Source organism: Hirundo rustica, chromosome 3 (assembly GCF_015227805.2).
Source record: "Hirundo rustica isolate bHirRus1 chromosome 3, bHirRus1.pri.v3, whole genome shotgun sequence".
Classification (NCBI taxonomy): domain Eukaryota; kingdom Metazoa; phylum Chordata; class Aves; order Passeriformes; family Hirundinidae; genus Hirundo; species Hirundo rustica.
Genome location: NC_053452.1, coordinates 109,879,038 through 109,893,909, shown reverse-complemented (window position 1 = coordinate 109,893,909; position 14,872 = coordinate 109,879,038). Strand labels below are relative to the sequence as shown.

At 42.7% G+C, this 14,872-nt stretch overlaps 1 protein-coding gene across 7 annotated transcripts in view; it reads right to left on the bottom strand.

Moving 5' to 3' along the window:
* Positions 1 to 14,872, bottom strand: part of KLHL29 (kelch like family member 29) — a 390,113-nt gene that overhangs the window by 21,722 nt on the left and 353,519 nt on the right. For all 7 annotated transcript variants that reach the window (XM_058419935.1, XM_040059653.1, XM_040059657.1 and 4 more), the window contains 3 exons: positions 13,881 to 14,079; positions 11,030 to 11,212; positions 8,043 to 8,223 (listed from right to left, as the gene is read on the bottom strand). In XM_058419935.1, coding sequence (XP_058275918.1) covers positions 8,043 to 8,223; positions 11,030 to 11,212; positions 13,881 to 14,079 — 563 coding nt within the window. The remainder of the gene's footprint in view (positions 1 to 8,042; positions 8,224 to 11,029; positions 11,213 to 13,880; positions 14,080 to 14,872) is intronic.

Sequence of the window (14,872 nt, the reverse complement as noted above, 5' to 3'; positions counted from 1 at the left end):
TGTTCAGCTTGTGGAACACATCTCACCTGCAACATAATGCAACATGATGGCTCCTTTTACTCTAGTTAACTGACCAGCAACTCCCATTTTGTGCCAGAATAAGTTGCTTCCATTTAATTTTTATTGTGCAAACCAAGCTACTGCGTTTCATTTCAGGATGCTGCAACTGTTAATGTTGAAGTAAGATTTCATCGTTGCATTTGTATTTGACATGAATCAAACTGAAGAGAGTATGCATGAAAGTACTAAATTAGTTTTAAGGTCATCAGTATCTGACTTAATTAAGTCATTGACCATAAGGGATGTACAGTTAACAATCCATGGATGAAGATTCATTTGAGACAACATCACAAATATAGGCATCCCTTTTTTAAAGATAATGTGGCAGAGATCCAAATAGCTGCTCTAAAATGAATCTTGGAGACAGTGGAGAATAGTGTGATTTTTAGGTTTCTATATTTCCATGTAATGACAGATGCAGTCAAACAGGAGCTTCCTGCATAGTGATTTTTCAGAATTGTTGACTGCCAGAACAGAAGCCCTCATCACCCGTGCAGGGCTTTTGCTCTTAATGGCAGTGATATGCAATATGCAAAACATGAAATGAATTGATGAATATGAAGCCATCTGCAAAATATGATGTGGCAACAAGGGAATCCTCCCTCTGTAACATGTCCCTCAAATTTTCACTGCTCAAACGTGGGGAAAATAAAAGGGAGGAATGATAAAAATGGCATAAACAGCAGAAAATAATGTACTTAATAAAAATGCACTAATGAGTTTCCAAGTAATATAACTGAAAGTAATTAACACACTCATAAAACTGAAGCAAAAGCAAGAGGGAGGCAAACTTTAACTAAAAAAAAAAATAAATTAGGAAAGTCCCTTATAATGAGCATGGAGAACTGCCCTATGATGCTCTAAATTAGTTACAGAGAAATTAAATTCATCTACATACAACAAGTGATCAAAGGGAAGAAATATAACAAGATTAAACAACATGGTGCTAGGAGCATTCATGGTGACACACCTTTACTGAGCAGATTCTTGTACCAAACCTGAGCCTGCAGATGCGTTTTGACTGCACAAGCAGCTCCTCCAGGTAAGTCACCACATGCCGCATTTCTTGCATTCACCCACAGAACTCAGAAGGGGCAGCATTCACATCCACCCAAGCAATATGCAAAAAATCTCACATAATTTAAAGTTTCACACATTGCTTTTGGGACATACTTTGCTAACTCAGCTATTGCAGTAATTGGTAATTTAATTCTTGATGTCTCGTTAAGAAATCGGCTATAATTGGTTATAGAATGGGAAAAACAACAGAGCTGAGAGAACTGACCTAATGTTCCTTCTCTTGTTCCTCCTTTAAGACCAATCCCACCTGTCAGCTGATACATTTTATCTCACACTATCTACTCTGATTTAGCATGAGGAACATTTGTGGGCAGTCAAAGTGGTCTGAGATGGGGGTGGTGAGCAGCCAACTCCCTTCCCTGATGCTGACAAAGTACCTGGCACACTTCATTTCCCAAGACAAACACATTCTTGTCAACAACTTTCTGATTTTCCCAATATGTTTTTGGGAAGAAGGGATTATATCCTTCACCTATGCTGGGGGCTGGGTGTGGCTGAGGACTGCATCCTGGAGATGGAAGAGGATGTACTGGAGAAAGGTTCAAATTACAAAAGCAATCATCATTTTTCTGGATGGATGTCCTAACTGAGGCCTCAGGTCCCACAGACCCCACTTTTAACCCACTTTCACTGCTCTCTGGTTATGCTCTGGGATGACAGAGTTGATCTTTCTTTCTCCTACTGTCTGTCATGTGCCACTGAGAAATGAAAAATTTTGAGTTTCACTTCACCTGCTGAAAGCCAAGGGCTGAAAATCTACTGGACACAGGTGCATGTGTTGGACCTTAAACCCCCACTCTTTTCTTGAAGGTCATTTGGTTAAAAAAATTAGGGACCCATAAAGCAGGTGGAAGCAAGTCCTTGTCTACCTAGCATGGGCATCTAATGTGGGTTTTACAAGAGCTGCTCAGTGAAGCAACTCTCTTGAGTGTCTACCCTAGCTCTGAGGCTGAAGAGGAGAAATTGATGCCTTCAAGGCTTCCTGATAGCTGTCCACCAAGTCCCTCCATCCCCCAGGAATTTATTCTTCCAGTTCACTCCCTCCTTGCAAAATGGGTAGACTTGATTTCTAGTCTGTTTTGCTTCAGTTCCCACCCACCAGAAAGTTTGTTTCTTTTTCCCCGTTGGATTATAAAGCTGTCTGCTATCAGATCTCTCTCTTTCACATACGGACATGCAGAAAATAATAAAGTCAACTCTTCACCTTCTGTGGGATAAACTAAATAGTCTAAGCTCTTTAAGCTCTCTGCAAGGCAGGTTTCCATCATTTTGGTCTATCTCAAGTCAGCTCTTAATATGTTCACACAAGGATTTGCACCAGATTAGCTAAATTGGTTTAAAAATGAATGAAGGTGAACCTTTGTAACCTTCCAGGACAGAAAATACTGACACCTGCTTTACCTCCTTGCCCTAGGGCTTTTCCATCTGTTGTGTCATCTCTGGCACTGCCATCACACCACGGCCACTGGTGCTCGTGGGGCTCCTGGCTGCCTGTCACACCAGCCCTGCTCAAGGGCCAGCAGGGAGGAAACTGATTTAAAAAATAATCACTTTGATCTCTTTCCATTAGTCAAGCTTTGCATTCCCCTGTTTGAAGCCATAGATGGAGACATAATGTGAGCTGGCTTCAAGCCAAGCAAAGGTTTTTCTTCCCTCTTCTCCACCGCTGCCTCCTGGTGTGTCCATGCTTGTCCTTGGCTGTGGGCCTGCTGAGCCCATCCAATTTGCTGAACTTGAATCCTCAAGGACATCTCCTTTCACATGGCTGACTCCTGGCCTGCAGTCCTTGCACGCTATGGACTCATGTGTGGTTTTACACACTTGCCCTCACGCTTCTTCAACCTCCCCAGCAACCTGCAGGTCCCCAGCCCTGCAGGACACGTGTCCCCACCTGTCATTCACTTGCACTGAGCACAGGGATCTCATCTGACCCTTGTGCACTCATTACCTGCTGATTTATGTATTATTTACACATACCTTATATATTTTTAGATCTCTTATATATGTATATATGCATGTTATCTGTATATATAATGTATATATGTATGTATATGTATAATTTATATACCCATGATACAACAAATGGTCTGAACCCAGCAGAAAACACAGCTCAGGCTTGAAGAGAGCACATGCAGAAATAAAACCTTGCTGGTTTCTACAACTCTCCACTCTTAGAATTTCATCTGTGGGACTGATCTTCCCCTTCCTTCATTCATTTCATTCAACTCCTCCTTTCTTGCTCTTTCCCAACCACCTCAGTATTTACAGCAGAAAACCCTTCATTTCAAGCTGTGCCATTCGCTTCACTGCCTTCTTGACTTTTTGATCTCTTCAGTACCTGAAAACAGTATTTTTTTTTTCTCCTCAGTCTCTTAATTTCTCTCCTCCTAGGTTAAACTGCCACATGTGTGGCTTCATTTATTCACATTATAAGATCCTCACATCATGGTCAGCCACTTACACACTGACCATTTCTGTCAGTCTGCAAGAAATCCTTCAGTAATTTAAGCATTATTTAACTGTATTTGCAGGAAAGCTTCTATTTAAACTAAAGCTGTACAGTGTCATATTGAACTGCTCTTCAGATGATTTTCATGTTTAAAATCACAGTAATGGATTACTATTCTTGCCTTTTTTCTTTTCTTCTGACAGGCTTAAGAAACTATCCTAAGACAAGAAAATATATTTAATTTTCTTTCATCTAGGATAAGATCTTTTAAAATCCTTGAGTCCAACCTTTGGCACTGCCAAGCCACATCGACATGACTTCTAAATACCTCCAGGGATGGTGACTCCAATGCTCCCCTGCGCAGCCTGTTCCAGTCCGTGGTAATCCTTTTGGTGAAGAAATGTCCACCTTCCTTGGAGGAGAACCCCTAATTCCTACATGATCATATCTCAGTAAAACAGCAGGTTCTGAAGCAGTTTCTAAAATGTATAAAGCTTATTCTTTACACTGATTTTTTTACACTGTCTGCAAAGTATGCACTGCCAACAAAAGTAATCTCCCAATTTTAGACAACCTTATTGCAAAAGTGCTGTCAGGTCAAGGGGATTCATCTTCTTCTGTCCTTCAAACCTATAATAACCACAAAGCACCCACATTTCCACACTTCCAGTCACATACATTGTCTTGTTCAGCATACGCAGCCTTCTCGGCTCTCAAATTGCATATATTACAGAGCCCATCCATTATCTAAAGACCTAGTTCGTGGATCCACTTCATTTCACCAGCTCCCAACTCCACTCATATCTCAGAAGAAGACAGAAAGTGTAATACCTTCTCGCCTAACACCTAATGACTTGCTTCCTGTCACACAGAACCTTGCCAGAGGGGCTTGATGGAGAACTGCAGCCATGCTATTATTTCCCTAAACACTCATTGCAAAAACATAACTTTCCCTGAACATATACCCATGCACAGCCACAAAAATGGACTTATAACTCAGCCCCTCTGGCACATGCATATTGTTTTCAGATGAGTAACGAATGACTCCTATTCATCTGTTTGTGATTGATAGCCCCCTATTATCCACTGAGACAGAATTTTTGCTGCCTCCTCACAGACAAATGGTAGATAAAGGGTAAAGAATCTCAGCTCTGTTGAATTTGATGGGAAAACACCCACAGTTTTAAGTGGCACCAGAATTTCTGGGCAAAGACCCTTCAGCATCAACAACACAACCAAAAGCATGGAGAGAGGGACACAGGAGCTGATGCCATAAATCATGATGAGTCCAGTGGTCCCTACTTGCTTTGTGATGGTGCACCAGATGTATTAAGTGCAGGCAGTTGGTATCACATATAGCTAAGCTGGTCTGACATTTGCTTTTAAAAAGCAAGACGCTGTAAAAACATCTTTGTAAGATTTTAACCATTTAGGATAAAACATTACAAGAATTCCATGAAAAACAGGTAGAGAACAAGAAAGAAACTGGGAGAAAAAGATGTGCTCTCTCTGTCTTCAAAGATCCACTGCACTGAGGCACCCATCCTCTGGGTCTGCTTACTGGTGAGGTCAGGGTAAGTCACTCTGGAGTGGAGACATGCCCTTGACCATGCCAGCAGACACACGTCAGAACCTGGCCAAAGCTGCGCATGGTCACGCTTGGGCTGACTGAGCAAGCAGAAAGCAAAATGTGGTTGGGAAAGATAAGCTGCATGTGCACCAGGGGAGGCGGTAGGTGGTCCAGCGAGGGAGGATGTTCAATGCCTTGCCCTTCACACTGATGGCACAGCCCAGGACTGCACTGTGTGTCAGGCCTGGATAAGCCCCTGCACTTCCATCTGGGGGGATAATAGGGCTGGAATCTCAGAGGCCTCCTAGGAGGTGAAAACTACTCCAAACCCAGGAGTGTGTGTCTACAATTCTGCACTGAGGGGAGGAGTGGTAACTTTGGAGGTAAATGTAATTTTTGGCATCACTTGACATGGAGCATATGACCATGCCACATTATTTTAACTGAGTGCTTTTCTATGACCTGCTGGAATGACAGAGAGGTTTACCCCTTACTGAGAGATTGTATCACACTGTCCCATCGAAACCAACAAAGTATTTGAAAGAGGACTGTGCAACCCACACAGAAATATGATGGGATAAAGTTGGTTTCTTCTAGCTCTAAAGGAGGGGAGGGAAGAAAAGCAGAGTCAAGAACTGGGCATTCACTGCTCGTAACGCAGCAGCCAACTCAGCAATTGAAGTAATTTTTGTTTGTACTTTAGTGTTTTTTTTCCCAAAGCTTCAATCCAAATTCAGAAATCCTCACAGCTTGCAAAAATGGGTAGAGCGATTTAAATTCCTGAACCCTGCCTTGTCCAAATGGGAAGTGCTTTTGTATGAAAAGGCCTGACTTTGTTCAGCACTGCTAGGAGAGTCAGCCTTCCCTCACCTGCATTTCTGACAGCAGACCCTGAAACATCCTTTCCAAAACACAGCTTCAGCCACGCTGTGCTTCACTTCTGTCACCCCCTACTGTCATTTTAATATGAAGAATAAAAAAGGAAACATCCCCAAACTTCTCTCATTTCCCGGCATAGCCCAAAGGAGGCCATGATGCACTTTTTCCACGGCTCTGTCCCACAAGCCACTCAACAGACAACAGCAGATTAATTATAATCACGGGTTTAGCAAATCCCCATGACAAGACATCCTTATTGTGGCTGAGACAGCGTGTGCTGAAATGATAGGGAGGAAATCTGCTCCTTTCCCACATCCAGGTCTCTTGGTGGGCTTGGTACAATGGAAAACCAGCAGTGCTGTTCTCACTGAGCCAAGCAGGGGCTGCTGAGTGCCTGAGTGTGACTTTGCAGCTGCAATGTCATCTGTGGTGAGGGCTGGGGTGACTGAGATGAGAGGGAAGGAGCAGGGGGGACTCTGCCTGATTTAGGGTTCATTCAACTGACCCCCATTTTGGATGCTTTGATAAAGAGAGACCATGAGAATCAGAGCAGAGACAAGAACTGAAGGAAAACTGAAAAGAGATAATTTAATCAATGACAACTATCAAGACTCCTCAAAGCATTCTTTTGCAGTTCATCTTTATCGAGACATGGAATGAAACAGCATTTCTTTCCTGACCTCTCTCCTACCTGTGTTCACAAAATAGTTCTGCTAGTTAAAAATTTACTGACTTAAATTATGGGATGAATACCTTCAGATACCTGAAACAAATCTGCTGAAAAGGGTGAGATTTGCTTCAAAGCAAGTCCTGTGGGCAGTGCCCACCTTAAAATCTGGGTGAAGGAGGGGAGCAGTGCTCACATGTTGTGCTCACCGCTATGATTTATCACTCATTCTTTGCTGTCTGCGTTTCCCTGATTTGCTGAAAGCATCAGACCCAACCTTTTGAAAAATGTGTTGTTTTTTTCTTCCCCTGAAATCCTTCCTAATGACCTATCCCTATTTGTTTCGCCTGTTAAGGCAACTTTTACTGGAAAATGCTTGCTTCAAAATGTTACTGAAGAAGGATTCAAATTCAGCATTTAAAACTGACAAAAATACTTTTGGTTGCCACATTCACTTAGGAAAAAACTTTTCCCAAATATGTTTCCCAGTTAAGTGTTTGGGGAAGACTGTATTGATATTTTTGGAATATTCTAATAAACTGCATTTCAAAGTAAATTCTATTTTTTAATGAACACATTGATATAGATATAAAATCTATGGCTTTATTGAATGCATTGGTTGACAAGAAATTAGTTGGGTTTGGAATTTTACTTGGTGAAATATTTCTGTTGCACTTCTGTTCCTTCCTATTTTTTTTTTAAAGTTTCATGTGAAAAAAATTACATCTGGAGTCTACTTGAAAAGAGAATTTTCCATTCTCTCCCATCTTTGTTCAGCCAGGAATTCAAAACTGTTTCCATTTATCGGTTGTTTTACTCTGAACTTGGCAGGTGCCAGCCCCAGGCCAGGACCACCAAAGGGAGGATCTTCCTGCCAGGTCAAGGCTGAGGTACTACACCGGGAAAGCACACACAAGAAACTTACTTTGCTGTTGCTTTTTTTGGATTGAAAAGGAAAAAAAAAGTACTATTGTGGTCTGTAAAGACTTTCACCAACACTAAATTCAAATGGAATTTATTAGTTCATTGCATAACCTGGAAAAATGTCCAAAGATGCTTAATTACTCTCTTCACTCCCCTGAGCAAAGCGAGAAGCTGGCAACTTTCCTCTTTGGTTTTAAAACAATGCTTTCCACTGAAGCTTTTAAATGAAATCTAATCCTGCCCACTTTCCTACTTCCTTAGCTGTTATAAAAGCTTATTTTAACACATACAGTCCATTTGATGTGTCCTTTAAAAGGCAAACAGTCCTTTAGCATAGCATGAAGGAAAAGCTCCAGCAAACAGCACGTATTTGGTTTGGTTTTTTTAAAAGTTTTGTTTGGTTTTTTTTTTACCTTTCCACATGGTCAACGTTGCCTGCCACACCGACCCCTCCAATGGTATAAATTTTCCCATCGTACACCAGACTGTTATGTCGACACCTTGGGACTGTCATGCGGGACACGAGGTTCCAGTTATCGAGCAAGGACATGTAACACCAGACATCAGCCAGCGTGACACCCGACTCCATGCCGCCTGGCACCCACGGGCGGGCGGGGGAGAGAAAAGGGGAGAGTTACGTGAGATCCTGCAACGGCAGCAGCTCTGCACACAGCAATCAAAGCCAGTCACAAAGAAAAAACTCTTCAAATGACATTTGACTAATTAAAATAAATCACCCTCAATACTGAGCATCTGTTCCGATGATGCATATCTGTGTCATTTATTCATACACCCCAAAGGCTGGGTTTTTTTTTAATAAGATGACACGAAGAAATCAAGATGTCAGACTACGAGGGACACATACATAAGGGGATAGACCCTTCTCAGTGTTCATAAATAACTTCCAGTCTATTAAATTTCTGTGACACTTGCAAGAAGGTGTCAGGAGGCTGAGTCTATCTTGGCTTGCGAGACACGGGCCAGCCTGAAACCTAAAATGCTTAATACAGTGATGGATTGAAGCAGCACATACATGGGCACAATAAAGTCAGTGCTTGCACTGTAGGCTTAATTTCTAATTTTCAGGGACAAATTTCTTATTTATTTTTATTTACAGATAAAAGACAGAGCCAGCTGTACCAGTCCTGTAAAACAGTTCAAGATGATCTTGTGAAATATTTGTACTGGTCACTTTTTAACTTCTGCTTGAAGCTTCCAAGGTAGCCACTTAGTGGGTGTCTTATTATCCTGTTTTGAAGCACAAAGAGGTGAAATGATTTATTCAGGACCACAGTAGGAGTCAGTGGTCAAGCCAGGAAAATGAACTAGACACAGTTCCGTGGTTTAATGAGAAAACCAGACTTCCTCCTTGGTATTTTGCTCTCCAAACCTATGCTATGCAGTACAAGTTCCAGTACTTGGAGCTTGCAAGAGGCCATTCTCACTTCTGTTGGTTCCCCTTCCCTTTTTCCTGTGTCTTCTACGTTTGAGCAAAGCAAAATATCAACTGACTCTTAGCTTCATTTCCAGCTCTCCTTATTGCAGCCACCAAAACCCATCCAGTCACTCATCCAGATTCAAGGGAAAGAGCTGAAATGAGCTTTGAAATTAGGATTCTAAGCTTTTGTTACCAGGTGTGGCACAGCCTAAAATGGCTGTACATATTGGAAAGCACCTCAGCTACGAATAACTAAAAGCCAACATCTGACAAAAGCCTCCCCAGAAGACTTTTGCTCCAGCTGCTCTCAAGCATGGGCAAACAAGCATGGGGAAAAAAACATCAAGAAATAATTTCCAATCAATTCTTAGGGTCTCTATGCAGTATTAATGGAATTTAACACCACAGGCAGCAATTTACTGCAGAAAAGCTCAGCAAGAGAAAGGCAACAGCTGTAACCCCTTACTGGTACAGATGCCAGGTGCATCTGCGCTCCCAACGACATCCTTGGATCACACACATCCGCACCTCCCTGCCCAGCCTCCTCTTTTAATCATCCAGCCCCCACTCAGCTGCCATCACAGCGTCCTTGCATTGTCTGGTGGGAATTGCTTTTCCCCCTCTAGCCAAGCAGAGGTACCAACAGACTGCAAAAATCCAGATACTGTGATGCTCAGGGCATGGTGTCATCAGATACTCTGGGAGTTAAAGCCTTTTAAGGAGCGTGGTCTCAATTTCACCAAAACGAAGAAGATTACAGGGCTAGTGACTACCATCAGAAGAGGGGTTTCAACAAGTACAAAACATGAATGCTTCTGTAAGCAAATACTTTAAGTGTAGGTCACATACTCAGTCAGTCTGTCTCAAATTCCATAACCTACCATTTATATTCAACTACAGAGAGTATTTTAAATTGTGTTTCTATGGCAGTGAAGCCTCTTTGCATGCTTGATGGTTGTCAGACCTATTTTCTTCATGTTGCAACTGCAAAATTTTGTTGTTGACTGCTCTGAGAGAGTACATTAACACTGCAGAGACATGGAGAATGATAAAAGCAGGGAAATCCCTCTCTCCCAACATCCTTCCCACTTCTCTCTCTCTTTTGTTGTTGTTGTTGTTGTTTTGTTTTTGTTTTGTCCCCAGGAGCAGCTGGGTAAAATTCCAGCAGGTCCCACTTTGTCTGGGCTGCCTGTACTGTAACTTTTCTCCCAGCCCAGTAAATCTAGGGAGTGAAGGGACTGAGAACAGCTCTCTAGAGGAGAACTGGGAGATACTGGTGGAAAAAAAATAGGAAATGACCCAGCAGCGTGCACTTACAGCCCAGAAAGTCAGCTGTATCCTGGGCTGCATCAAAAGCAGCAGGACCAGCTGGTTGAGGAGGCGATTCTCCCCATCTACTCTGCTCTCATGAGGCACCACCTTGAGTACAGTGTTCAGCTCTGGGGTCCCCTGCACAAGAAGGACGTGGACCTGTTAAAATGAGTCCAGGCTCAGGGTGTGAAAATGGTCAGAGGGCTGGAGCACCTCTCCTATGCAGACAGGCTGAGAGATTTGGGGTTGCTCATCCTGGAGAAGAGAAAGGTCTGGGGAGAACTTATTGTGACCTTTCAATACTTAAAGGGGGTTATAAGAAAGATGGAAAGAAGCTTTTTATCAAGACCTGTAGTGACATGATCAGATGTAAGAGTTTTAAACTGAAAGAATGTAGACTTAGATTGGACATAAGAAAGAAATTTCTTACATTGAGAGTGTTGAGTCCCTGGCACAGGTTTCCTGAAGAAACTGTGGCTGCCCCCGGATCCCTGGAAGTGTTCAAGGCCAGGCTGGATGGGGCCTGGAGCAACCTGGTCTAGTGGAAGGTGTCCCTGTCCATGGCAGGGGGAGTTGGATTAGGTGACCTTTCACGGTCCTTTTGAATCCAAACCCTTCTGTGGTTCTGTTCCTGTGGAATCTGCCGCTTACCTGAGAGATAGATGTTGTCTCCAGCGCTGACCACGCTGAAAAACTCTCGATCGTAGAAGGGCAGGCTGGCCAATGGGTACCACTTGTTGTTTTGAGGATTTAAGCAAGTGACTGCTGTTAAAGCACGTTGGTTCATGCCAATCATCTGGCGACCACCAACTAAGACTATCACCTCGGCTACTCCTAGAATTCAAGTAAGAAAAATAGTATCACAAAAAAGTGGCATCTCTCAAGCAGGAAGGAACCCATCCAAAAACACTCATCAGTCAGGGAAATTTTAATGTTATCATATATAAATCTGTTTTAGAGTCTGCAATCAAACCATGAAGGGTGAGAAAAAACAGAAGTGTGTGTGTGTAGGGGGAGCAGTGGGTGAGGAATGACACTATGAACACTCTTGGGAGAACTAGGGAAGGAGAATGCCATCTGGGCAAAGCTTGTGGGGAAAGGAATAAAAAAGCAGTTCCATGTAAAGAAGTCCATTCATTTCAACAGTCTTTGAGTGAGACTTGCAGGTAGCTAATTTCTCTTCCATTGAAGAAAATGGGCTTTTTGTCTAGGATTGTGATAGCTTTGGAGCTTGGTCATTATCCAGAAAAAGCATGTTTGGACTTTAACCTAAAGAAAAGTCTTCTCACATTAAAAGCTAACATCTGGAGAAAGTGAAACTATGGTTATGGATCTTCATCCTGATATTCTTTCTGCATGCTCTGTATTAATATATAATTTTCTGGTGGGTTATTTTTTTGATTTTTTTTGCTTTTCCCAGAGAAAGAAGATTCTCCAGACCCAGATAACATGTGGTCAAGTCATGGATCATGGTCTTGGTCTACCAGCTGCTAGGAAACATGATGGAGATGGCCCTTGCCTTCAAATAGTTATTAACTGAGCTTTATCTGTGCTTTAACAGCTCCCCCAAGCCCATAACATGCAAGGTGTCCAGCAAGCCATACTGTCTGTTCATGCAAAACTTTTAAGTCCATATCTCTGAGGTTTTGTTCCCACTTCACAGCCACAGCTGAGTCATTTCTGATCTCTGTGTTACTCCAAACCCCTCTCCAGACTTATTCCCACAGACATGGGTCACAGCATAACCCTGGAATGTCTCCTGACTCCATCCAAGAGTCAGATGCTGCGGATGGTTTGGACTTGGCATTTAGTTGAAGTGTTAAAAACCCTTTTGCAGAAATTGGAAGCCTCTGTACAATGTGGTGCCAGGAGAGGTAGGCTCAGAAGAAGGACCAGGAGGCCACAAGCTGGAAGGAATTGCCATTTCACAAGCTGTCTCCTAATGGGAGCCATTGCTGTGACATGTTACAGTTCCCAGCCCATGGACAAGTGTGCACAGGTGCAGGGCACGAGCGAGACTGCCAGCGAGAGGGATTAGGAGCAGCAGCAGAGAGAAATGCGTCTGCAGAGTAATGGATTATCGTCATTCTTCATTAGCATTTTCAAAAAATGTATTTGTGTCATTCAAGCAAGGTTACTCTCTTAAAAGTTATTAAGATAAAGTGCTCTACGGTTTTAAATAAATACTTCTCAGTAACAAGAGATCATTATTTTTGCGCCATACCAGAAAATCTAATCACCTGTGCAAGACATAACTTGATTATAATCAATGACCTCGAGAGGGCATGTGACATGCAGCAGTGAGTCCACAAAGGGTGTTTAGAGATCTTTTGTGCCTCCATGAATGCTGTTGATATGCAAAATAACATGATTCTATATAATTAGACTCTGACCTAAAAAACTATAATCACCCTCCTTTACCCTGAGAGAATCACTTTTCCCTCATCAACAAGCTTCTGGAAATGGATCACATTACACCTACAATTTTATATACATAAAATAAGCACTTTTCAAAAATCCCTTCAAACATCACACCATTAGTTGTCTTCAATGAAAGACTTTTTAGGGTAGATTGTTATTGAAAGTCCTCTACACTTCATCCTTCTGAAAGGTGCCTTGATGAGGCAGTCTCCCGAAGCTGCAAATGCCGTGGTTTGATATGCCATCTCCGTGCCACATTAGCATCAGTGGCAGTGACAGAAAGTTTTGTCTGGCTTTCTGTTGTACTTATGGGAGGCAGAAGTACAAGCAGCATGTTAAAACAATTCACCTGCTTCATCAGACTCCTTCTTGGATGCAGTTTTTCTACCTGGTATCTGCACTCCCCGTTCAGTGAATACTTAGGATGTTTCTTACATCACCATGATAGGGGCTCAGCTGCCAAGGTGGGCACTTAAGAGTTTTTCCACGCATTTTTCCAAAGAGGAAAAATAGGTGTGAAACTTTTAAAGAAGACTCAGTTCTTCACAGCTGCTGGGTTTTAAAAAGGGAATATGTTATGTGTGATCCATTTGTTCTGGAGGCATTCAACAGCCTTATCTGGTACTCATCAGTATAAAAATACTGTATTTACACCAGCCTCACCATATAAAAATATTATACTTATAAATGGCTGTGAAAGTGAAGATGTTTGATGAGTATTAGACAGATCCTCCCCACGAGAGGCTCCACAGCAAAAAACAAATTATTCACCTATTTCTGCAACTAGAGAAACTGAGGCAAAGAAGGCAAGGGGCTCCCTTTCAGGACAACAAAGGAACGTTACAGTCTCTGATGAAGATTAACTCCCAGTTCAGGAGCATATATCTGAACACCCATGTCCACCCACTGGGAGAGGCTCCTAAATTCTGAAGGAAAGTAACAATGGAAAATTGAGATCAAAATATCACCAGCCTCTGGGAAGGAGCCAAGAGAAGGAGCTAAGGTCTGTGCCCTGTCCCAGGACATGTCCAGGAAATGCAGAACCAGGGGGCTGGTGTTGTTGAAGGACGTTTTGCTTTACCTGCAGAGAGCCTGGGCCGGGTCCTGGGTGTCTGCATCTCCTGGCGGGCGTGTGGCAGCATGTGGTAACGTTTGGCTTCATTCACCAGATCCCGACAAGCCTCTGAAGACTTTATCAACTCCTCGTTGTCCACAACATTCAGCAGATAGCTGGGATGGATGAAGGGGAGCCGCACCACTGCCAGCAGCTCCGCAGCGTACTGGAGGGGGAGAAATAATAACACATGCAGCCCTCATGTCAGAGTTCAGCCACTTGGCATCTCCACCTCCCTGCCTGTAAACCATCCCCTGTCCTCCAGCCTGGAAAGACACTTGTCATGGATGCTGCATACAAGCCCTGCCTAGTGAATGGGTGGGACAGAGACAATGCAGGCCTCAGAGCTCCCTGGCCCAGGCTGTGCTTGGTCCCAGAGACTAAAAATAATCTTCAAAAGGCGGCAACTCCTGTTATACAGCACTGTATGGAGGAATTTTTGGAAATAAAAGCTCATTCTGAACTTGGGCTGAATGGAACACTTTGTGCAGTGGAGACATGGAGTGAGCATTTGAGCTATCTGAATTAACCTTGAAATGTGAGTGTCGTACTTGCATTGTAATAAAACCCCCAAACAAGGCTTTTCTGGCACTATAAATGTGAAACAGAAGTCAGTAAATAGGGTAGATTTCAACAACTGTGGCAGAGCCTGAATGATGTCAACCAATTGCTAAAAATCTTTCAATTAGTAGAGTTTATTTGTGGGTGAAACAAATTATGTATCTCTAGCTTTTAGGGAAGTCTGACTCCAGAGGGTGCTATAGAAATACTGACAGTAAGTTTCATCTTCTAAACAAATACATTAAACCTCAGAGGGTAAAGGACACCTGAGCAAATGAAGCTGTCTGTCACCAAACACAACTTAAAGGAGAACAAAACCCCAAGAGAGAAAACTGCAATCAAAAAAGCAGGAGTCCATCCCCAGATTATTCTTTTTATATATAGTTGGGTATATCACA